This window comes from Pezoporus occidentalis, unplaced genomic scaffold (genome assembly GCF_034315485.1).
Source record: "Pezoporus occidentalis ecotype Australia unplaced genomic scaffold, CSIRO_AGI_Poc_V1 ctg227, whole genome shotgun sequence".
Classification (NCBI taxonomy): Eukaryota; Metazoa; Chordata; class Aves; order Psittaciformes; family Psittacidae; genus Pezoporus; species Pezoporus occidentalis.
The window spans coordinates 392321-415853 of NW_026914148.1; the positions used below are offsets into that span (position 1 = coordinate 392321).

At 38.0% G+C, this 23533-nt stretch overlaps 1 protein-coding gene across 1 annotated transcript in view; it reads left to right on the forward strand.

The window, feature by feature from the left end:
- NKD1 (NKD inhibitor of WNT signaling pathway 1) overlaps positions 1 to 18664 on the forward strand; it is a 113826-nt gene extending 95162 nt beyond the window's left edge. Inside the window, exons 7-10 of the mRNA XM_062621077.1 lie at positions 5322 to 5460; positions 6493 to 6577; positions 11009 to 11139; positions 11885 to 18664. Coding sequence (XP_062477061.1) covers positions 5322 to 5460; positions 6493 to 6577; positions 11009 to 11139; positions 11885 to 12459 — 930 coding nt within the window. The 3' untranslated portion in view covers positions 12460 to 18664. The remainder of the gene's footprint in view (positions 1 to 5321; positions 5461 to 6492; positions 6578 to 11008; positions 11140 to 11884) is intronic.
- The last annotated feature ends 4869 nt before the right edge of the window (positions 18665 to 23533 follow it).

The following is a 23533-nucleotide window of genomic DNA, read 5'->3' on the forward strand; positions in this document are numbered from 1 at the left end:
TAATGTGTTTTGATCCATGGGTTTTTATATTGAGCTCTCTGAATGTAATTATACTTCATAAACAGTAACCTTTTTTTTTTTTTTTAATCAATCAATTCTTTCTTAGAAAATTAAGTTTCTTTGGTGAGTGGCTGCACAGGAATAAGAACACAGGGTTGCTTGTGGGGAGTGAAAAAAGGGAAATTCTTCTAAAGTAGCTGTTGAGTAGATAGCAAGTGAAGCTCCTTTCAGGCTACAAATAGGAATGATTCAAAAACATATGTGATCAAACAAAGCTGATGTTGCAATAAAAACATCCCACTGTACGTAGAAATCAGACTACAAACAAGGTACAAATGAGACATTTGTACTTTTGTTGTTTTTTTTTCTGAGGGAAAGGTAATGAACTGATATTGATGCTTTTCTTCATGCATTTTTAATGCTAAAAATGTTCTTTCTATCTTACATTAAATACTCAATTTTTCCTGTTTTCTTTCTCATCCCTCCCCCCCCCTCTAGTTATGTTTGCTCCTGTCCTCTGTAATGAGTGAAAAGGTTTGAGGTTATTTCTTCATTCAGATCTCAGCACCAACTCTTTGCCTTGGGGAAGGATGCTGGCTCTTTTGGGGCTACCATTTATCAGCTTGACCCTTATCTTGAAATTTGTTTATTGCACTGTGGTTGTCAACATTGTATTAACTCATGGTGAGGAAAGAACAATGGAACCAATGGCTAGAGTAGCTTTTGTCTTTAGCAGAGGGGCCATCATTTCAACCATTAAGTTTTTGTGGGTTTGTGTCAGGGAGAAATATTAAGAGAAAACAGAACTTTTTCTTTCAGTTTTGAAGGGAGCTAAAGACACAAAGACATCTCTCCCAGAGAAGTTATGAATAAAACTGAATGCTTCCTTTCAATGTTATTAAATGTGTTAGGGTTATTTTGTTTTGGCTTTGGTGTTTTGGTTTTGTTTGGGTTTTTTGTTATTGGTGATGGTGTTTTTGTGTTGGTTTGGGTTTTTTTCTTCCTTTTTCCTGGGGGGCTGTAGGAGGTGTGTTTGTGTGTGCAAATATCTCATTCTGTCAAATTAATTCTGCTGGAAAAGCCTCTTAGTTTACAGAATCTCTAGTTTGCTAACTAGTCATATTGATGACAAGCTACAATAATACTGGAAAAATAACCACTAATGTTCCTTAGAAGTAAAATGTTAATACCTGGAATAGGGACTTCCTCAGTCACTGTAAGGAATGAAGTTCTGTAACGAATGAAGAATACTTCTGTGCAATTTGCTCTTGTTCTTTTTTTCAGACCCATAAGATTCTCTGAGTGTTTTAAATTCCTGCTAATCTCCTACTGGAGATCTGTAAAGTATTCTGTGGATACATTTCTGAGGGCACTATACATGTGTAGCCTCAACTGTTTGATTTTTAGTATTTTTAATGCAAGTATTTCTGGCAATAAAAAACTGCTCTTTTCAATATACTTTATTGTAATATACTTTTTGTTTGTTGTATTAGCTGCTCGATAAAACAGGATGTTGAAAACATGCAGGTTAACGCTGTTAAGTCCTTCAGGCCTGGAAAAAACAACATAGTGTTTGATAAAGAGGAATAAATCTGGGTATGACATGTGCTGGCCATTTGAAGATTACCCAGCAAACATTTATTTTCCTCTTTGAGGAAAAATATGATTGTTTCAGTTTTCTTACTTGATTAAACTAGCTATTCCAGCAGAAAATCTGCACACTAGAAGCTCTTCAGAAGTTAGATTCATGCAGACTACTTCCCCTCTGAATATAATGTTTATTGTAAAGGATCATTTCTTTTATTCTTATTTCTCTTTATCCATTTAATATACTAGTTTAAGAATCCATAACAATTTCTAACTCAAAGTGGTATAAAAGTACATTTCAGAGGAAAGAAAACAAAAACAAACAAAAAACCCCAAGCAAATGATATTTTTGAGAAATGGGAGACACTGAAAATTCTGATTTTGTTCATTTTTTGCTTAAAAAGGGAGGAAGTTTGAGAAATGTGGGATGAAACTTTTTGTGGGGGAAGTTTCAAGCAGTCTTAAAGCAGTTGCAAAATCACGTGACTAATAAAAGTCATAATCCACAGTACAGAAAGATTAGATTCCTTGGTAGGTGGTCTCTGAAACATGCTGGTTGGTGTACTAGGAGAGAGAAAGATTTAAATAGCTTTTATTCTTGATGTTTAATGCTAAATTTCTTGAGGAGAGTGAAATGCCCAAGCTGGTGTGTAGAAGGTAAAGCTGTCTCAATTTTAGGCAGTTCTTTAAGGAATTTAAATATAGATAATATTCAGTGGGACAGCTTTCAAGGAGAACATAGATTTCCTCAGTCTCCTGGCAGGCTAATAGCAGATGAAAATTCTTTTGTGGGTAAATATAGACATAGCTATAAAATACAGATTTTGTAATATGTATTTTAATGGTCTAGAGCTACTGATTTGACAAGAAGCCATTAGCATATTAGCTGCCAAAAAAAGGGCTGTGAGAAGATAGTTTTAGTCACATCTCAAAACTCACTGATAGAGGCCATTCCTAACAGTGGCTCAGGAATTCGTATGTTGCAGCTGTGAAGCAATAACTGGAAAGCAACAGGAAGTTCAAGCTGCCTTGTAGTAGGTACCTCCTCAGCCAGAACTTTGGTAGATGACAGATTAGCAAATGACCCAAGCAGACTTGTTGGACCAAATCAGAACTGTCAGTTTACTAGAATTCCCAACCCCAAATTAGGACCACAACTAAATGAATCCTATAATAAAAATGTTGTTGACAGTATTTAAAAGATCAGCATAAACATTAGGCGGTTACTTATGGATATCCCTAACCTCGATCTTGGTATATATCCAGTTTGACGACCACGTTCATTTACTGCCAGAATGCAGAGCAGTTCTGGTCGTCATGCAGGAAGCTGGGTATTAAATGCAGAACAAAATGCAAAGGCAGTAGAGTATAAGGCCTCAAGGTGTCCTGATTAATCTGTGCAGCATCTTAAACTGCTTGGAGCCTGGACATTGATTTGGGTTAATTTGGGCCTGTTTGGCTGACGGATTTAAACTGTTCTGGTGTGATATGTATGTGCGCATATTTCTGACTTCCCAAGTATGTGTCACACAAATGCTGGCCTTCTCTGACAGCATTTGGAAGTATGTTTTAAACCACTGAGTCAAGCAGCTTGTTGAGAAAGACCCTCAGAGAATACAAGGGGCAGATTGTATGGCAGTTAGCAAGTTAGCCTTCATCATTGGAAAAAAATATGTAAAAGGATAGTGGGAGCAAAGACTCTGTCTTTGCCTGTTGAAGTTAAAATAGATTAGATGGTCAGCTTGTACAAACATCTGGCCTAGCTGAAAAAAGGAAAGAGGACAGATGGCTAAGAAAGAGTTGATAATAACCTCTTGATAGTAGTCTTGTGTGGAAAGATGCCATGTTGGCTAACCAGCACTTGTTAAGGAATGTATGGGAAAGGCTCAACTCACCAAAGTGCTGAGTGTATGAAGCCCTGTTTTGAATAAATATGGTTCTGAAGTATTCTGATGAAAGGCATGGGCTGGCTAATCGAGGTGTAGGATTATAGCACCATGCTTCTAGAACATAATTTATGAATGCATATAAAACAACAGATACTGTTTTTTGTATGTCTGTGTTCTTGCTTTGTTGTTTTTTTCTCATAGATGAATAAAAATCCAGCCCTTCAAGCTGGTCTTTAGATATGGCTGTGTCTGTTTAGAGGTCTGGCTAGGTTTCAGCTTAGGGTGGAAGTGTGAGAAGTGAGATGTGTTAAAGAGCTGTGAGGTGTCCACCAAATTGTCACTGAGCAGTCTTTCCCTCATTCAAGCTTTAGACCATGGTTCTTGTCCAGAGGATGGAAAACAGCTACTAACATGGTAGTAAAAGTCCATATATAAACACTCTAGCAACAATTCCACTGAGTGCAGAAAGGTTAGAGGGGTTACATGGTAACGTGAAGCCTGAACCGTCTGGGATTTAGTTACTTATTCTGCCTGTTGAGCTGGAAAATCATCTACTCTAAAATAATTTTTCCTGACCATAAGGTCAGTATTCCCCTAAATTCTGTGTGAGTAGAAATCAGTATTTCTGTGTCACCTTTAAAACTGATTAGATAGTGAGGACTGTGTGGTATATTGACTACTAAAATGCTGGGACCCACTAAAGCATACTAAACTTTGAGCTGCCATCGTTACAGGTATGACCTCTACGCAAAAGAAAAATTGTAGAGGTTTTGAATTTTTATAAACCTCTTAATCCTCAGTTATACTTAGCAAAAGATGATTTAGGTATTTCCTTTGTGCTCACAGGCATCTGGAAGGATATTATGTACAAAAAGTGCAAGAAATAGGAAGAAATTCTCATATATACATTGAATAGGATCTTCATAGCCTACAGTGATCAGTATGCTCTGGGTTTAGGTTAATGCCTAAGACCAGTTTGGATGAAATCCCTTTGAGAAAAAGTAGTGAGCCAAGAGCTCTCCTTTTCATCCCGGCAATTTAAGATGGTACCCTTTTTGAGCCTGACTGGATTACATCAGTCCGAGAGACCTCTAAGCTACTAAACAGTGTTTCTCCTGTTTGAAACAATCAGTTTATTCAAACTGACTAGTGTCCTTTCTGATGTAGCCAGACATGCAAGCATTTGTTCATGTCCCTTTGCCTTCAAAGAGACGTGTGAAGAACATTCTGTAATAGGCCTGACTGAATAATCTCTCTTCAAAAAGGAAAGTTTAGGATTGGTTTGAATTTTGCAAAATAATCTAGACCCCAAAATGCATATGTTAGAGTGACATTCAGACATTATTTGCTTCCACACCTGAGGTTTACAGTTCTGCCACGTCTTTTACTGGTTTTCCTCTATATAATCAACCATTCAACTATCCCAAGAATAAACACATGAGACTGTAACATCCGAGATTTTCTTCATTGATGTATTTATTTTGGTTATGTGAACTCAGTTTTTAGTGCGGTATGAATGGTTAACATAGAATCATAGAATCCCTGAGTTCTGCTGAAATCAAAGAGAAGAAAAGGCAGAACACAAGTTTGCTGATTCACAGTTTGGAAAGGCTGAATATCTTGCATTGTTGTTATTATTTTGATATAGTTTGCCCCATTTAAAAAATCTTATGCCACGTGATGTAGATTGTAATGTTCTTTGCAAATTCAGCTCTTTTAAATTCAGTGACTTCTGAGACTATTTCAACATTTAATACTCCCAAGTCCAAAATAGTTGTATCAAAGTTGTAGGTTTCATACCATTTTCACAACAGTGTGTCTTTATGTGTTTCAATCCAATTATAGGATATTACCAGCTTGCTTCATACCATCTATGAAGTAGTTGATGCATCAGTAAATCATTCTCCTAGTTCCAGCAAAACTCTGCGAGTGAAACTTACTGTGGCACCAGATGGCAGCCAGAAGAAAAAGAGTATCTTTGCTGGTAAGCACATGAAATCAGCCGTTGGAAAAAAATTCAAAAGGTTTCAAGAATCCCTCAAAAATACAACTTCGTATTTTGTTACTACAATTAAATATATACGTAAGGGCAAATAATTATGTGGGTATTTGAAACCCCATGAATCTGCTTTATGGGTGCAAAATTGCCTACCCTCCTCCTTTCAGTGTCCCTTAAGCAAATTAGAGTTCCCTTACCTGATTGATTGTTCCTCATTGGAAGCAGCAGTAGCCCATACGGTATGTAATTACCTTTGTGTACCACAAGGCAGATTTAAGGCCTTTTCAACTTGTACCACTTTAACTCTGCTGATACTACAATGCCCAGCTTCTGTGAAAACAGATGTAGTGGTATAAAATGTTTTTTGCAAGGGCAGAACTGTCACTGCTGCTGGATAAGGACAAGCAATTCAGCATAAATAGCCTTCATGAAACTATGCATAAAAATTGAACTTTTCTATAGTGGCAGAGTCTGCCAGTGAAAATGATGCATACTCTGGTGGCTAATTCACATTATATTCACTATAATAAGAGTTGTATAATTCCTTCAGTAGGTTAAGTACTAAAAATACTTATTTAAAGTAATTTAAAGTATTTAAAGTAATACTACAGTAGAAAATGTGGGCACTTTACCCCAGAGGAAAGCCTTGTTACCTCAGGTTTAATATATCCATCTACTCAGTCAAGTGCAGACATAAGAAAATTTGTGCTTCTGGGGAGCTCTGTAATGCATTAGTACAGCATGAAGCTCCAAGCTGCTGAGTCTTCCTGAGAGGCAAGTATATCAGTGTGAATGCAGCTCCATTTAACCTGCCACATGGCTTGCAGCCTATAGTCCTACAGTCAAGGTTATGCCTGCCTAAAATCTGTTGTGTGGACAAAAGCACTTTTGAGAAGGGTACATGAAATAATACATTACATCTTGATTTACCAACAAGAAAATTGCATTTACAATGTGGCATGTTATGCTGATCAGCAAGGACAGTAATGTGAGAATAATGTCCTTTTCTCTTGGCAGATTTGCAGAGTGCCAGGCATAGAGCTGAAAGCAAAGTTAATGAAGAAGTAAGAAGCTCTGAGAAGAAGCAGCGGGCTTCTCTCAGGTAAGGGGAAAGAACCCTATGTCCTAACAGGCACTGGGTACTTCTAAGAAAACCTCTACCATTGATTTCTTGTTTGCTTCCTTGCTTTAGTTTTTAAAATTATGTTAAAACAAAGGAATTACAGGATTTTCATTATGGAACCATTAGCAGATTCCAAGGGTGAATACTTTGTACATTAAAATGAAACCCAAAAAGCAAATCTGTAGGATCAGTGACCCAAATTTTCTTCTGTTGGCTCTTTGGAGGACATGCAGTGCCTTTTAGACACTATCTGCAAATATTGTGCCTACTAGTGGAGTTCATAGCACAGCCTTTGGCTAAAAGTGTCCCAGACCCCTTTAATCTCCACAGAGGCCGACTCCTGCCTTTCTCCGTCCTCCACAGTGACTTAGCAAAGGGGCCATCTCTGCTGACTCCCCCTTGCTAGAAACCATGCTTCCCTGCTGCCACATCAGCTTTAGGTCAACTTCTCCAGAATTAGTTATTTGGCAGTATCCATGAGGAATTAGCTGACTTGCTTAGAACTAATATATTTAATGTAATCTTATAGGAAAATTTGGACTTTTTTTTTTCTTTATAAGTTTCAGAATACATTTCACCACTTGAAAAAATATGTCTAGTGTCTTTCAATGGACTCCAGCCTGTGTGACTCAGGGTGCAGCCATTTCCAGTAAAGCACAAGCACAGTGGGCTTCTTTTATTAAGAGATGCAGGTAGACTTGCAGCCATCTACGGATTAGATAAAAAAAAATTAGTTTTAGTTCTTCCCTAATAGAATGCACAATATTATTTTGGATGCCAGTCAAGAACAGGCGTTCTTCCTCTGAACATGTGTAATCATGTGTATTTATCCTGTTATCAAGGGTTCTACCTGATAGATATTACCTGCACTGAACTTCAGTGTATGTGATAATCATTTGCAATATATTTTTCAGGTACTATAATTTTTTATAGCGAAGAAAAATGTTAATCTCTCAGTCACGTGTAGGTGTACTGTTCCTTTTCTGAATTTGGTATTCTAATGGATAGAAAACCAAATCAAAACCAGATAATTTTCGTAGATTTGAACACAGAGCAGTTGCTCCAAACAGGTCATCTTGGTGTATAGGTTTGACCTGTTTTAGGATTTTAAGTTTAACACTAAGGCAGAGGGAAGTGTTCACTGAAGTGCTACAGCAATGACATTGAATCATTTGTTACATTTGTTTCTTCAGTTGCAAATTTAAGAAAAAAAAATAAAAATCCACTCTTGGCTTTCCTTGGATTTAGGGATATTTGTTCAAATACATAATACATTTATCAGGAGAAGGAGCATTCAGTCTTATTAAAGATGACAACAAAACGGTGCCTCCCTTTTTTGGATAGAGTAAAAATGCCAGTGAGTTGTCCCAGTGAGTATATCCCAGTACAATCAAATTTCAGATTAAAAGAAGACTAAAAATGACTTAATCTTCTGTTAGGAACAAAATCTTCTGTGAACTAAAGAATACTCCATGGTTTTCCTTGCTGGCCTCAATGTAGTATTCAGATTCCCTCTGCCCATTAGCAAAGGTTTGCCCTGTGTGACTTTAAAGGCCTGTTTTTTGCTTGATAATTTGTTGCAAAAATCCCCTTTCAGTCGTAAAAATCCCCTTGAAGTCCTGGTTTTGCAAATGTAGCGGTCTTATGAATAGCAGCCATTTCCTTAAATCCACAGTCACAGAGGCATCAAATGTTGGGGTAGAATCTTGGCTCTGCTGTATGTCCTTCTAACCCCTTTGGATAGAGGCTTCCTAGCCAGAACAAATCTGTATCTTGAGCTGAGCAGATCAGCATCAGGCAACTGTCAGTATCTAACAGGTTTTGTTGCATCTCACAAAATGTGGACAGGACAAAGAATATCTCATGATATTAATGCAGAGTCTTCTCCTTTGAAAGCAGCAATGAGTTCGTTGTGGGAAGTGCACACATTTCATAAATTCAGTCACTTAGGAATTCTAGGCAAGATCTGATTAATATTCAAGATAAAATGGATAGAAGTGTTTTTATCCTGAAGGTGGGAGATAGATGGGTTAAATTTTTCATCTGCTGGAAGCTACAGGCAATTTTCCCCTTTAGGGCTAATGCAAGTATCAAGATAAGTAGCTACATTCATAGCTAGTTTGCCTGGCATGTGTGGTACAAAATGGGTGGTGGAAGAGCACTGGCAGGCAGCTTTGTGGGTTGGGAATCTGTGCCATTCTAGTTCATGTTTCACATCAGCCTCTAAAACATCTTTTTACCCACAGATACACATTCTCGCTCTTTCTTTCTTTCCTGCTGATTTCTTACTGACTGGCTTAAATTCTATGTTATCAATGAGTATAGCTTTCAGGAAATGTCCTTGCATTTTTCTACCCTGGGCTTGTCACTGTGCTATTCCCCTTGCTTCTATATCATTGTGTGCTTATTGCCATCAGCATGACACCCCATGGCAGAAATTTTAGAAAGGGCTTTCGTATACTCCACAAACACTTAAGCAGATGCCTTTTTTTAATTAAAAACAAAGCCAAACCAAAAACCAGTATCAACACTGTGTATGTTTGCACACCATGCTTGATGCATGGCTGGTGCATGCCTGTGTCTTCCCGTCTTCCCATGTGTATGCAGGAGATCATCATGGGGCTGGATGCCAGATGCTTCAGTTCTCTAACTTAAAGTTCTCTGTGGCAGTAGAGCACAGCTCTCATGAGTATATAATTGCTTCACCGTTTATTTTTGCCTGAATACTGTTGAATGGCATCTTGCATGTAAGAAAGCTATTGAAATTCGAGAGTGCAGCAGTACTGGCATAGATTTTCTTTACTGTCTTGATGAGAGATAGAATTTATTACAGTAACAAAAAACCAGGTTCCCTGCTAACTTCGTTTTCAACAGACAGTGCTGTATACAGTGTTGCTTTATTGTGTTGACTCAAACCCAGTGATGTTTTTCCTGGGTTGACTATGAGTTTTGTGCAGCATGTGTGCGCAAGTCCCAGTGGTTTCCACAGGCAGTTCATGCCTGGCAATTCAAATTACCCAGGGTCTAGCCCCAGAGATCTTTTATGTAGACCTGTGAAAATGTAACAACTTGTAAAGGTGTGTCTGGGGCAGGAAAGGCACTGAGTTGGCTATGTATCCAAAAGAATAAGGGATATCTGGACATTCCCTGGTTTTTGACAGTACCACATGTCACTTCTGGAGTTCAAGCTGACTCAGTCTTTAAAGCTTACCTGCTACCCAGGCAGACTCTCCTCCATTCAGGAGACTCTACCTCTATCAAAGTAGAGCAAAAATCATCTTCCAGGTAGGTCAAGTCTTGCAACTTTTATCAAAGATACTGCAGACCTCTGTCTGACAGTGACACAGGGGACTCAGTTCTGTAATGTCCCTGAACAGTAATACACTAGACCAGGAAAGCAGTTTGTGCCAAAGCTCAGTGGGATCAGCAGCCTTTGGGAACCTGGAAATGTGTTAATAGACTTAAAGCATAGTATTAGGCACCATACAGTATAGAGCCCAGATTTAGCAACTGGTGTAGGATACAAGGCCAAATTCTGTCTAAGGCTGACAGTGCAATCTCACAGCGAAATAGCAAAGCCTATCTTGTGGACTTGGAGACTGAACTATCTGAACGACAGGGAGCAACTTATTCAAGAGTTGACTGCTTATCCTGTTTGTTATATTAAAAATATTGTTCATATCTGCAGACATCCATTTAAATTGCTGAATTAAATTGTTCGGCATTATGGGCTACACTACTGTAAACCTCTGTCTGATTTTTTTCTGCCTCATAAATGAATGGTATTTCAGATATTCATTCTCAGGAAATAGTTGTGCTATAAATAAAATTGCAAAGTTGAGCAGGAAAAGGAGTCAAGATTCTGAATCCAGCTTATTATCTGACCCTACTAATTGTATTTTGGAAAGTGGCAGTTATCTCTGGGTGCCTGGCCAACACCTTCGCTTCTCAGGCTTTCTCTAGTTACTAAACCAGTCCTGTTGCCTTTCTGCAGCAGATACATGTGACTTGCCTGACATGAGGCTTGCCCCAGTGCTTCCTCACAGTGTTGGGAACAGTCATGAATCAAAGAGTAGGTTTTCTTTGGCATGTCCAGATTGAGTTGAATGGTTTGGCCCTAAGTCACAATGTAATAAACCCTAGGAAGAGTTTTATTTGCTTTTGCATGTGTAATACAATTTGAAGGCCTCCCTTGCTTTGCAACATCGGGGTCGATTTATATGAGGGGAAAGAACAGTCAGTTCAGGCCTATCAAATTAGCAAATCCGGTCATCCAGGATTTCAAGTGTTTGTTGTTTCTTTGTGAGCAACTCATGTCACTTCAAAGGGGCCATCAGTTGTTGGTTTGCAGATGGTGATAACAACTTTAAAGAAGTTCTGCTGAACTGTAATTTTGCTTCCTGCTGACAGATATCACCAGAGTGAGAACAATCCAGAGCAAAGTGGGTGCTATCGTCATTGTGTTGATGAGAACATTGAAAGGAGAAACCACTATTTGGATCTAGCAGGAATAGAAAACTACACATCAAAGTTTGGGCCAGGTAATTTGGTAATTTACCTTTTCATCTTTCCTGTCTTCAGTTGCGTGTTCCACATCAGGGGCAGTGAATTGTGAACCTGTGTGATTTGTCTGTAATGAATTACTGTAAGGAATTGGACTGTGTGAATACTGCAAGATAATTACTAGTGAAGGTGGTATCACAATGGAGTGGCTAATGTGCTGCAAGCCTGCTTTGAAGTGCTTGTTTGTGTAGCTGAACTTGGAGGTGAGCCTAGGAGAACAATCTCTACATCTAATTAAGTTTAGTCTATGGGTGAGGCGAGGACTGATTTTTGGATGTTAGAGTTTGTTCCCAAGATGATACCAGCATATCTTTTGTACTTGCTACTGACCAAAAAATAGGAGAATGTGGGTTCGTACCTGGAATTTTGGCTTTTGTCCCCACATTAAAGAGATTTAAATTTTCTCCCTTTCCCTATCCTTTGCCAAGATTTTGCTATTCCACTCACAGTTATTTTGGTGAATTTCAGATAGATGATGACCAAGGCAGGATAATATAAAGACGTTTATACATACAGACAGACGTTCACTCCTATATAGATATGTACTTGTCTGTGTATTATTTACTAGCCAGAATTATTAAGTGTAATTAAACTAGACAGCTATAATTGCATTCACTTCCTTAGGAAAAAATCACTCTGCCAATAATGCTATCCCTGCCAACTGCATGCTAGTAATTAAAACTTTGAAATACAAGATGACTAACTCAGCTTGTTATTTCCTAGGATCTCCTCCAGCAGCTCAAAAACATGACCCACCATGCAGAGCTGTGAATCAGACTAGATCCCGTTCTCATGAACCTGAAACCTTCCATGCACACCATAGGAAATCTCAAGTGGTGGATCCAAGCCACATCAATCTGGCTGAAAGTTCGTATGCCAAGATTGCAGAAATCCAACAGAGGCTGCGGAACCAGGACTCCAGCAAGCACTTTGTGAGGTCTCCCAAGGCCCAGGGCAAAAACATTGCCCCTCTGCATCCTGGAAGGGCAGTTAGAAATAAACCTTTTCAAGGGGCACCCATGCCAATGGCTTCCCCTAGTGCAAGGGTGGGCCAGAATCTTCCTTACCTTCCCTTGCAATCTCAACAGGTTCACAAGAAGCATAAGCAGAGGGCAAAGGAGAATCACCAAATGTGCAAAACCTTCCATTCTCCAGGAACAGTTGTGGAAAAGGAACATGTGAGAGACCTACCCACAGTTATTTTATATGAAGGCCAAGTTGGACAGATGATACAAAGACATGAACACCACCATCACCACGAGCACCACCACCACTACCATCACTTCTACCAGACATAGAAGAGATCCCACCAACATCCTCCAAGAATCATCCCATATGAAGGAAATGTGTTCTTGTGATACCAGAACTAAGGCATTACTATGATTAATATTATTGTTACTCCATTAATATTCAACTAGCATATATTTTAGAGGTTATACAGGACTCCTAAAACTTACCCTATTTATATGTTGTGGAATGGCATAGCTTACTTAAACACCTTGTTGGTTTACTGTTTTTTTTAAGTGGCTGTAAAACAGCAAACAGCCATAGGTTTTTGAGCTGTGATTTAATGCAGGTCATCAACGCACTTCTTTAAAAGTACTACTTCCACTGTAGTAGGAAAGATACTTCAAACACTCTTGCAGACATCTAGCTTACCACTCTGCTGTATGTCGGCTGATCGCACACAAGCCTTCTATCAGGGGAGCAATGTTCGAAGGGTTGGACTCCAGAGATACTCAGAATAATGGAAAATACAAACAGCTGCTACCTCTAGTATTATTCAGATTTTATTTTCTTTTTTATTGATTGTAATGTGCTACAAAAGGGGAATTTTAATATACTGCGTTCGTGTAGCCTGTTTGTGTTCACATCCTTTCAAATTATCTTAATAATTACAAGGAAATATTAGCTATACTTATCAACAGAGCTACATTTGTACAACTTACACTTTATTTTCTTGGAGATTCTTCACTGACACAAATATAGTCTGTTATATACTGGGTAATATTTAAATATACTTCCTTTTTTTTCCTTTTTTTTTTTTTTCCTCTTGCTTACTCCCCATCCTGTTTGGAGTAACCATTTGAAAAGAGGAGGATGTGAAATGGGTTTTTCAAAAGCATCACCAAACTTTAATGCTTGGGCAATAAGTACAGTTCTTGGGGGTTTGAGAAGGAGAGAGGTTGCTTAGAGTTTTGTTTTGTTTAAATCCACAGTTCTTTGTTTTGAGAAAGAATTGAGGAAAATATACTTTCTCACTTTAAATGTTGGCAAATATATATAAAGTATAAATATATATATATATAAATATGCACACTCTCAGGTACATTTTGTTGTGTTTTAGAAATCTGTGGTTTGAATATTAGCATTTTATTTTTTTTTTCCCACAACAGTGACTTTTTAGAAGCATATGCCATGGCATTTTCTTAGGTGGCTCCAGTTTAAATTTCCCCAGCACCTACAAATTTTTGAGACAATTCAATATGTAAAAAACCATAATTCACAGTCATTCTGGCCTCTTTGCTTTTTCCATATTGTAGGGCTTCCATTCCATGAAGGAGAATGAGACCATATTCACAAGACCTTACTAGATGCTGAGAAATTTGAAGGTCAAAAGTAAATCGAAAAAGTGAAAAAAAGGGTCAGTAGTTCTAGTTCTAGGTCAAGTTCTAGTTTCTATGGGGCCCACATCTATAATACATTCAGTTGTGTTTTGTACAGATCACCATTTTGCAGGTAGAAAGTGACTGAAAAACACCTATGTTACTTTTGGAACCTTAGAGAACTCCTGACATCAAAATATAATTTTTCTATAAAAGTATTTGCTTTTGGTTTTAATTATTTAAAGTGTTGTGGTATTTTGTCTATAGTATATATTGTAAAATGTAATTATCCCGCATTGTTATAAGCCCTTTATGATTAGGGTATTTTTTTTCTGACTAGAGCTTTGATCAGTCCAAAATGGGGTACTACCCCATTACTGCTGACTAGTTTTAGAGGGATGTTGTCCTTTCTAAGAACATGGAGACATCAACCTTGAAAGAAAAATTTAAAGCCTTGCCTTCTTGTGGAATTGGAATAGAATCACTGTTTCGTGGTAATTAGGTCCATCTCTTGTCTCTCTGGATCAGCAGTTGTTTAGACTTATTGTCCTCTTTAAAAAATCTGGTTTATTTTATTCTATTTTTTTTTTAGCTGTCAGCAGTGTGTTCTGTTAAATCTAACAAACTGTTTTTAAAATGTGTTTGATCTGTGTGACAGCTATACTGTTCTGTTTATTTTTAAAATTCCTAAAGTCCAAAAATATTTACATACAGAATTTTCTGTATTAAAAATATGAAAAGGCCACAAATTTGGTTAGTTACCACTGAGTTGTTCTATTCTAAGCCTTTTTGCTGCTTGTGTATCATTCTTTTTCAATGTATATATGATTATGGACTGAAAAAAAAAAAGACATTTTATGTCTAGTAGAAGGAATAAGCTTATTTATATTATAGTGTTAACAAAGTCTGATGTATTCAAGTAACTTACTTATACCGCATGCAAAACACAAAAATGTACATTCCGGCTAAGAAGGGATGCCATGCTATTTGTTTTGATGATGTAATTAAAGCTGTTCTCTTTTCAGGGGAGCACCTGCCAGAAAAACTGGGAGGTGGGAATTATTCCTTAGTCAATTTTTTTTAACACAGGCTGTTGCCGAAAGCCAGAAAATGTTCTGGAAAACAAGAGTGCTTTCAGAATTGTGGGTTTTTCTAAGAAGGGGCAACAGAGGGGGATAAATCTTTCACCCAAAGATATTTTGCTGGAAAAGATAACAGCACGAATAACAAAATCCTATCTGATTGAAAAGCGTTCAGTACTAGCTTTGCCAAGTCAACTCTGAAGTGTAACACAACTGACCATTGGTTATAACCTTGCATTGATTTATTTTGGTTTCTTGTATTTGGGGATACAACAGACAAATTTACCTTGCTCAGATTCTGTGAAATACAAATACATTTTAATAACGTGGCATTCCCATACTAAAACTTTACACCAGCCATCTATGGGTATACAGTATCTATGTACTGTTTTGCAGTTGTGTTACGTGTGTTAGGTGTGAATAACATGTAGCACAGCTTCTTTTCACAGAATCTTAAATTTCTCTATCTTTTAAAAAAGTTTGCTTCTCAGTATTTTGTATAGTAAATATAGATGGTTTTGACTAAATGCTTTATTTATTTAACAGCAAAAACTGTGCCAAGAGAACCCCCTGGTAATTAAAGTTTTGCTGGTTCAGAAAGTAGATTTCCTTCTTGTTGTGGATTTCAGGGGCTTATTGCAGTTGCTGTCAGGGCTTGCATATCCCACTGATGAAAGAGCTTGCATTAACATATTTGGGAACAGGATCAGGCCATAAGGTATGGACTGAGTATGCTTCGGTTTTATATTTAAACTACCAAGTTTCAAAGTTAAATTTCTTGTCCCCTACTGTTAGACCTGTGTTGAATAACTGATTTTTCAGCTTGTTTTTAAATCTGAAGACCATTTAAAACAGATATGTATATATTTCTTTAAGTTGCTCAAAACTGTGGCTGAATCTGAATTTAAAATAGATTAGTTTCTGGTTAAACAAAAAATTGCATTTCTGAGGAAAGAAAAAGAAATTATTATTATTTAAGAGTAAAATGGAGTGGGATAAAGTAATTCCAAATGGAAACTTTAGTTTTTTCACTTACTACTTCTGTTTTTACAAAAAAAAACACTTCAGCAAAACAAAGTGAATCCCAAAGTTTGCACTATTTATTTGCTGAAAAAAATTTCAGTGGAAAAATTTTGCTCACCTTTACCAGCTCCAATTTTTGGGAAGCCAGTTTTTTTTTTGAAAATGAAGGTTGCTAGGCTTTTCTCACAACTTCATGACCAGCTTACACAAAGTAAACTAAGCTAAGCATAATGAAGTAAAATCTTTGTCCTAGTGAAATCTTTGGGAAGACTGCCAGATTCCCACTGGCTTCAGGGTACCTATAATTTCATTCTAGGAATGTGGGTTTGAAGTCTACATAATATGCAGAGAGTGATTTCAGTATTTATTTCTTATGCATTTTACTGCTGATGGTTTTGTAGTAGCTAATATTAAATGGAAATTTTACTGTGAGAGATCAAGCTGGTAAATTAATGAAGATTAACAGCAAATATTGTGCTTTATACTGATGTCACTGGAGGACCTCAAGGCACTTCCAGATGTTTTTGAAACATCCACATGTTCTTTAGTCACTATTAGATATGAAGACCCAGTTCTGCCCTCCGATGATGAAGTACCAGTTCTCCTGGCATATTGGCAGACCAGCCTCTTAAGGCCACACCAAATTAAAAAGCCAAATACGTGACTGCTATAACTGCCTTCCTACTGTAGTCATCATAAGCACAGAACAGCAAAGTATAGCTGGAGTACTTTAAAGTTGTATATGTGTGTGTATATATATATGTGTGTGTGTATATATATATATATACATGTGTGTGTTGTCTAGCAGAAGTTAGTGAATGGCACAAGGTGGATTCTGACAGAGGTGATCTTTTGTAAAGGGATAAGTACTGTGTATGCTCAACAGTCTACAAGTTGCCACATAAATATACAGATACAACAAATGCTTACTGTTCTCCATATCTCATTGTGTACCTCAATTATTGAATGACAGATTTCATTTGTGTTCCAATAAGCAGGAAAGTTAGGCCCTTTGTGGCCAAGACTGTACTTCAGAAAAATTCATCATGCTAAAAAATTTGCAAAACATTCACCATGATTTTTTTCTGGAATACAGACAAGAATGTTCATGTTTGGAAACGTGTCAGCTAAACAAGGCTCACCTTCAATTGCCTTGATGAAATTCATCAAGATCTGAAAATACGTTTTCAAACATGACTTATTCATGGTTTTGCTGGGAACCAAGTCAAATTCAGCATCCTGTTAGTTGTCAGGCTCCCTTTTTTTTCAAAGGTACCAAGCAGAAACATGTTTGAAAATCCAAACACTTAATGTGTTTTCTAAACATCTTCTGGAAGATTTCTTTTTTAATGCACTTAGCAGCAAAACCAGCCTCAGTTTATCACTTTTTTTTTTTTTTTTTTCATATTTGACATGTTCAGTTGATTTAACATGGAAGGGGCTGGTTTTGTAGTTTTGGGTTTTTTTTTGCTTGTGTACATTTAAAATGTGCTAAAAATGAGCTAAAAAGAGCAGAGACAGAAAAGCAAATAACTTTATATTGAAATTGTTTAGTAGACATTGAAATGCATCTTATTTGAAATTTGGATTATAGTTATTAAATAATGAGGTTTTCAATTATGATTTAATTTAATTTTATATTTCTATATAATTTAGATAATTTGATCCTACTGAGCTAAAATGATAGAAATCATACGGATGAGTTTTAAAATATGCTTTAAAATAGCAGGACTTAAGGACTATGAGATGGATTACTGTGAAAGAGCTTGAAGAAAGACAACGGAAGAATGGAAAGATTTGAGATATGTATGGATAGCATAGAACTGTCTGATAGAGGTGCAGAGGGAGACAGACAAGAGGCAGGAAAACACTGTATGGAGAAACTATATTCATGTTACTTTTTTTAATCTCTTATGGTACATTTATTGCTTATAAAACAGCAAGAGTAGTTCATAGGATGCTTTTCACTGGGAAAGCTTGAAGACTTCCTAGAAGAGGTCAATCTCCAGTGTGCAGTGGGAGACGCAAGAAAGAGAAGTTGTAGATAATCACCACTAGGGCTGTAACAGGGTAATAGATGATGCCCCGGTTCCCAAGTCCCTGTCCAAGCTGAAGGAAATTTTTTCAGAAGCAGAGGAATGTGTTTCTACAGATGTTTTCAATATTCCTGTAGAATGTGTTTTGAATAGTAGCCTCAGTTCTTTTTCTGTTTGATTGCAAACATACATAAGTTGGTCAAACGTTGCCCAAAGCTTCTATATCTTTTAAGGGGATTAATAAATTTGGCAATGGGCAAACGTTAGCAAAAACAGGCTTAATGCTAATGATGTGCACTGTGCTTTCTGTTTTTCATGACATGCCTATGGAGTGGGGTCTGTGTCTTCCTCTGAGTGCCTAGTCTGTATAGCCAATGCAGCCTGTAACTGCTACCAGGTAAGAGATGTACTCTTCTGGTGAGCCTGTACTTTGTGGATAAAGATAGGGGTTCAGATCCTTCTGGTGCTGAGTGCTTATTCTTACACTTAATCCTTCCCATTCTGTTCCATTCAAGAAATATAGCACTCTGAGGCTTTGTGAATTTTCTAATAAAACACCAAACAAACTGGGCCAAATTTGTCTTCAACTTCACAAATGGAAGCCAGAAATGCCCCATGCATGTCTTGGAATTTGGACCTTCAAATGCAGTTTGCTGTATGAGTCATCATTTTTTCTTGTACTAATTTCAGATATTTGATAAGCTCTTTTTATTGTTTACAAGTTTAAAAAGACAAATAAAACTTTGTAGATTAAAATATTGTTTTGGAGGTTGTATTTTGTCTGTTCTCACTGGAGTTCTGTGAACTGTCTTTCTGTGGGCTTTAGCTTAAACCTACAAAGTGTCTTTGGAGTGGGTGTTTATAGTTCTTCACTTGCTTGTTCACAGGATAAGACTGTTGATAGATGAATAAAGTGCCACTTGAGGTTGTTAACAACCAGGACTGGTAATGCTAGTGCAACTAAGATAAACAGTGAAATGCTATGGCAATTGAGCATTAAGGTCTCACTTGTCCAGTGCTGATTTTTAAAGTTGTAAATACAGTGCTTTATAGATACCCATGGCCATGGGGACTGGAGGTATTTATTCCGCCCTTCTCTGAGTGCTGTATGGACTCCTGTGCAATGCTTGCCCAGGGCATCCTTGCATACTCAACATGCCATTAGGAAGCAAGAGTATGAAAATTGCAATGTTTCAGTCTGAAGCAATTAACCCTCTCACTCTGCAAGGAATAGAGTGGAGGAAAAGCTCAATTAAAGAGACTCGGAGTTTCCAGTAAGTGCAAAAGTATGAAGAGAAGCAAAAAGCAGCACTGTGGCCTCTCATTCCTTCTGTCTCTTTACAGTCTTCTCGGGGACTTTTTTTTTTTTTTACATTTGATGTCTATAATCACAACTTCTTACTGTTTGAGTGTGCCATCTCTTAAGGCCATAACCCTCAGCGGCTCTGCATACGTGACTTATATGGGTTTCAATGGAAACTTTGTGCAGCGTTACTGGATCAGCAGATGTAAACAGAGGTACTTCAATTTACACTCTTTTTAGTGTAGTTTGGGCTTGGAATCATGGCCCTGGGACACTTATAGCTTGCACTGATCAGGGACAGGTTTTTATAAAAATTTTCCTGGTCAAATAAATGGGTGCTAAAATCAATTAATTTAAAGATTACAATCTTGACAGTTTAGGAGTCCAAAATAAAGAGTCATTTTAGCTACTGACTATGAATTAAAAGCATAAGTCATAGTGTTTTCAGGAGCAGGGCAAGACTTTCATACCTTAGTCTGCTAAAAACTTCATCAATGCAACCCCTTTCCTTATAACTGAATCATAAATTCGGCATTCACAGGATACTATGTGACTGCTGATCTTTCTAACAATAGTAAATGAAGTTTACTTTACTTGGAGCCTTTGTTCATATAGATACCACTTTTATTGCCCAGAAATGTAAAGGAAATCCACTGAACAGCAGACCTCACCATAAGCATCCTGCATGCCCTGTTACCCACCTCCCCAAGGATGTGCAGGATGGAGTCACTCCAAAGAAGCAGCCTGAAATTTCCAGGCCCATTAACTCTTTCCAGCTATGGTCACTATGTGTGTAACCCTGACAGAGAAATTTTAGGAGTATGAATGAATTCAAGGCAAGTAACTCTTGCTTTTCCTCAAGAGGGGCATCAGCGCCTCGTACTGCCTGATCACTGCCCTCAATGCCAGTCTGTGTGTGCCCTGGGACATGGGCAAGCATATGCTTGTACTCAGTAAGGCCATAACTTCCAAATGTTCTCCCACCCCTTAAGTCGGGGATAGGAAACGTTTTGAAAGATGTCACTGTGAAAAGAACTTGAACAAGACAATATTTCTTTTTTTTTGCTGTTGACTCTCTGCTGTGCCCTTTCATGGGTTTAAAATCCACTTATCTGAAAGTCTGCAGTTACATTTTTGTCCTTTTTCATCATTTAAATGCATCTTCTTGATCTGAAGAAATAAAAGCAATTTTAAAAATTAGAGATTTTGTTTTCATATGTGCTGCCAAGTCTGATACTGCAAAGTAACTGCTGAATTGGCACAAGCAGTTTGAGAGAGCCAGCAGATTTAGGAAGGGAGAAGATAAACCTTATTATGTTTCTTTGCCAAAGGAGAAAAGAAATGATATTGACTTAAATGTGGGAAATTTAAAAGGGGCCATATGTTCTCACTTTGTGCTTTGTTTCTAATAGATAGACAGAAATCTTTGAAGTGTGGATTGGCACAGTAGGGTGCATGCTTCTGTAGAGAAAAGATGCTAAATGGGGAGGATGTGAGGGGGCACATGAAACTCTATTAGCCATGCAACAGCAAAGAGAGAAAGGCAAATCCAATGATAATGTACATCTGTTTCAGGGAATTTATAAGCTTTGAACATTTTTTATGTGCAGATAAGTGGATCCTTTTCTTACCATAACTTAGAACTTCAAAGCAGATTGTGTGGATAATGCAAATTGCTGAAATATGAGATTTTCCTACAAAGAGGTTTCCAAAAAAGAAAAAAAAAAAAAAAGAAGAATTAAGGCTAATTGATGACACAGTCTTTTATGTACAGTGTAAAAACTCTACAAAAATTGATTTTTAGGAACTAAGAAATTGATGAAAAAATATTGAAGTATGCTGTTTGCATTCAGGGACTGTAATTTGAAACTGAGGTTCTGTGAATTAAACATTTGTCTCTGATATCACTACAGCAATACTGTAACATAAATTAAGATATGTAGCCAAGCTGTAATTGTATCAAAGTCTGCCATGTTGTAAGAATGTAAAGCTCCTGAGTGTGGCATGATATGCAGCACCTGATGTTAACATCACTGTCGAGGTAGCAAGGCAGGAATTTCTAGGATGTGAGGAAAAAAATGATTACAAGAGACAAAAACTAATGGAGGCTGGGGGGGAGGCAGGAGGTGGAGGATACTGATACGGTAAATCTTGGGAGTAGATAAATGCGTAACTTCTTAAATGCTCAGAAAAATTAGTTGTGCTCTGAACTGGGGGTTATGGCTGGGCTCAGGGATGCCGGCTGCGTTCCAGCTGGGATACAGGAATGTCCCAGCTGAAAGTACAAGCCTATGACACCCTGTGTGAGAAATTACAGAAGCAAAGAGATTTAGAAAACTTCATCTATCACATGTACTGCAGAGGTGTATTCCCTTCTTCCCTTGGCACCTTCAGACTATAAAGCCAGCTTTGTATTTTTTCCTGCTTTGAAACTGCTGGGCACAGGGGTGCTGATGCTCATCTTGATGCTAAACACATAGGCAACCAGAAGTGGGAGCTCACGCCTCATTGCTGAGTCTTTCCTCAAGCTTGAGGGCAATGCCAGCTTGGCATCTTCAGTAGGTGTTTCCTGCACTCCAGCCTGAACAGATCATCACAACCTCAGGCCTGGTTTGCTTTGTTTTTTTTTCTTAATTCTTAAATCCTTGCATAGTCTTGGTCACCATCTGCCATGCTGGGAAATCTAAGGAAAGCTCCAGGCCTTGATACCCTGAAATAAGCTATATCCTTTCATACTTTCACAATGCATTTTCATATCCAGGGCTTGTTCTTCTGCCCCAAACCCACCTCAGCTGCAGCAGGATAAACCATTTGCTGCCACCACAGCCCCTAGGCAACACCGGCTTTGCCCCCTCAGCTGAGGTATGAGGTATGGTAGGGTTGAGGCATGGTGAGGAGGTATGGTTGCCCTCAAAAGGGTGATTATTTTTCATGATTTGGCTTTGGAGGGCAGTTTTAGTCTGGGATGTGAGGCTGTGCCAACTGTCCCTGTGCTGATGGTGTATCTGCAGTTAAAACTCCCATGAGGTAATAAAATGATCTACCTCATGATTTGGGCCAAAACTTCCTGGTTTTGGCAGCTCATCAGTAAGCCAAGGCCACACTGGCAGAAGGTTAAACCTGAGAAGACCTCACCATGTCTGTTTACAATCGTACCCCAACAGCAGGGAAAGGGCAGTAGGCAGTGATGTTGAAAAGAACAGCTGTATGCCATCAGACTAAAGATAGAAACATGAAGCATGTGGGCTAATTAAGTTCTCAAGTGGCAGCGTACAAAGTGTACAGACCAAACAGAACAGTGCCTTCTGCTTGTTTTGATCGGCTCTGGTTCTATCACTGATGAAAATAACTGCTTGTTTTGCCTCACTATGGCTGGCAGGGGATCTCTCACAGCCCTGTCAATGCTTCCCTCAGGGTGAGTGGCTCGGTCTGGACACGGAACCATTTCATAACCAGGCGGGGACTGTCGCCTCTTGTCTGCGAGTGGGCCATCAGCAGCACTGTCAACCAATAAAGTGTGAAAATTGCTCAGAACTTTCGGGCTTATTTGCCTGCATTTTATTTTTCCCAGACAGCTATATTAGATATTTTTACCCTATATAGGGAAAGTGGGCATTCTCTGACCAGCTTAGCACAGCAGAATGAAATTTAGTTTAGTTTATTTTGTCTCCCCTAATGTCTTTCAGTCATTTCTTTTTTCCTTCAGGGGTGGCTCTTGGTTAAGTTGGTCAGCTTACTTCCTAACTGGTTTGTAGCTCTGATAACTTTTGATGTAGACTGCATGGGAGCCAGACTCTGAGTAGAAAATCACCTTAAGGATAAACATACAGAAAAAAAAATTCTGAAAATCATCTCCAAAAATTAATTTTTGATGTTTCAAAGTTTCTTATGCTCCAACAGGAACCAGTAGTGAGTTCAAGAGAGAAAGGTATGGCGCAACTGTGGCTCTGCAGCAGATTTTAAGTTGTGAAGCTGAAGGACTGTGACAGGTTTGAATTCTTTGCTTGTAATGATGTTCAGATAGAGACTTAAAGATGAAAATGCTCAGTGTGAAGAGATGCTCTTTCTTTCAAGTGTAATAGTCAGCTCTATGTTTGCATTGCTAAGTTGCTTCAATTAGAAGCATAGGCCTGACTTCAAATTTTCTTTTATTACAGTACATCTTCCAGTCGATTCTGGAATTTAAATTTAATTCTATTTTAATTCCAGGCTAAATGTCTCAGCTGAAATCTTGAGTTTTCAGAAGGCACTATCATTAATGCCTATTTCATTCCTGATTCCCAGTAATTAAGTTATGACAAGGTATAGAAACACACACATTT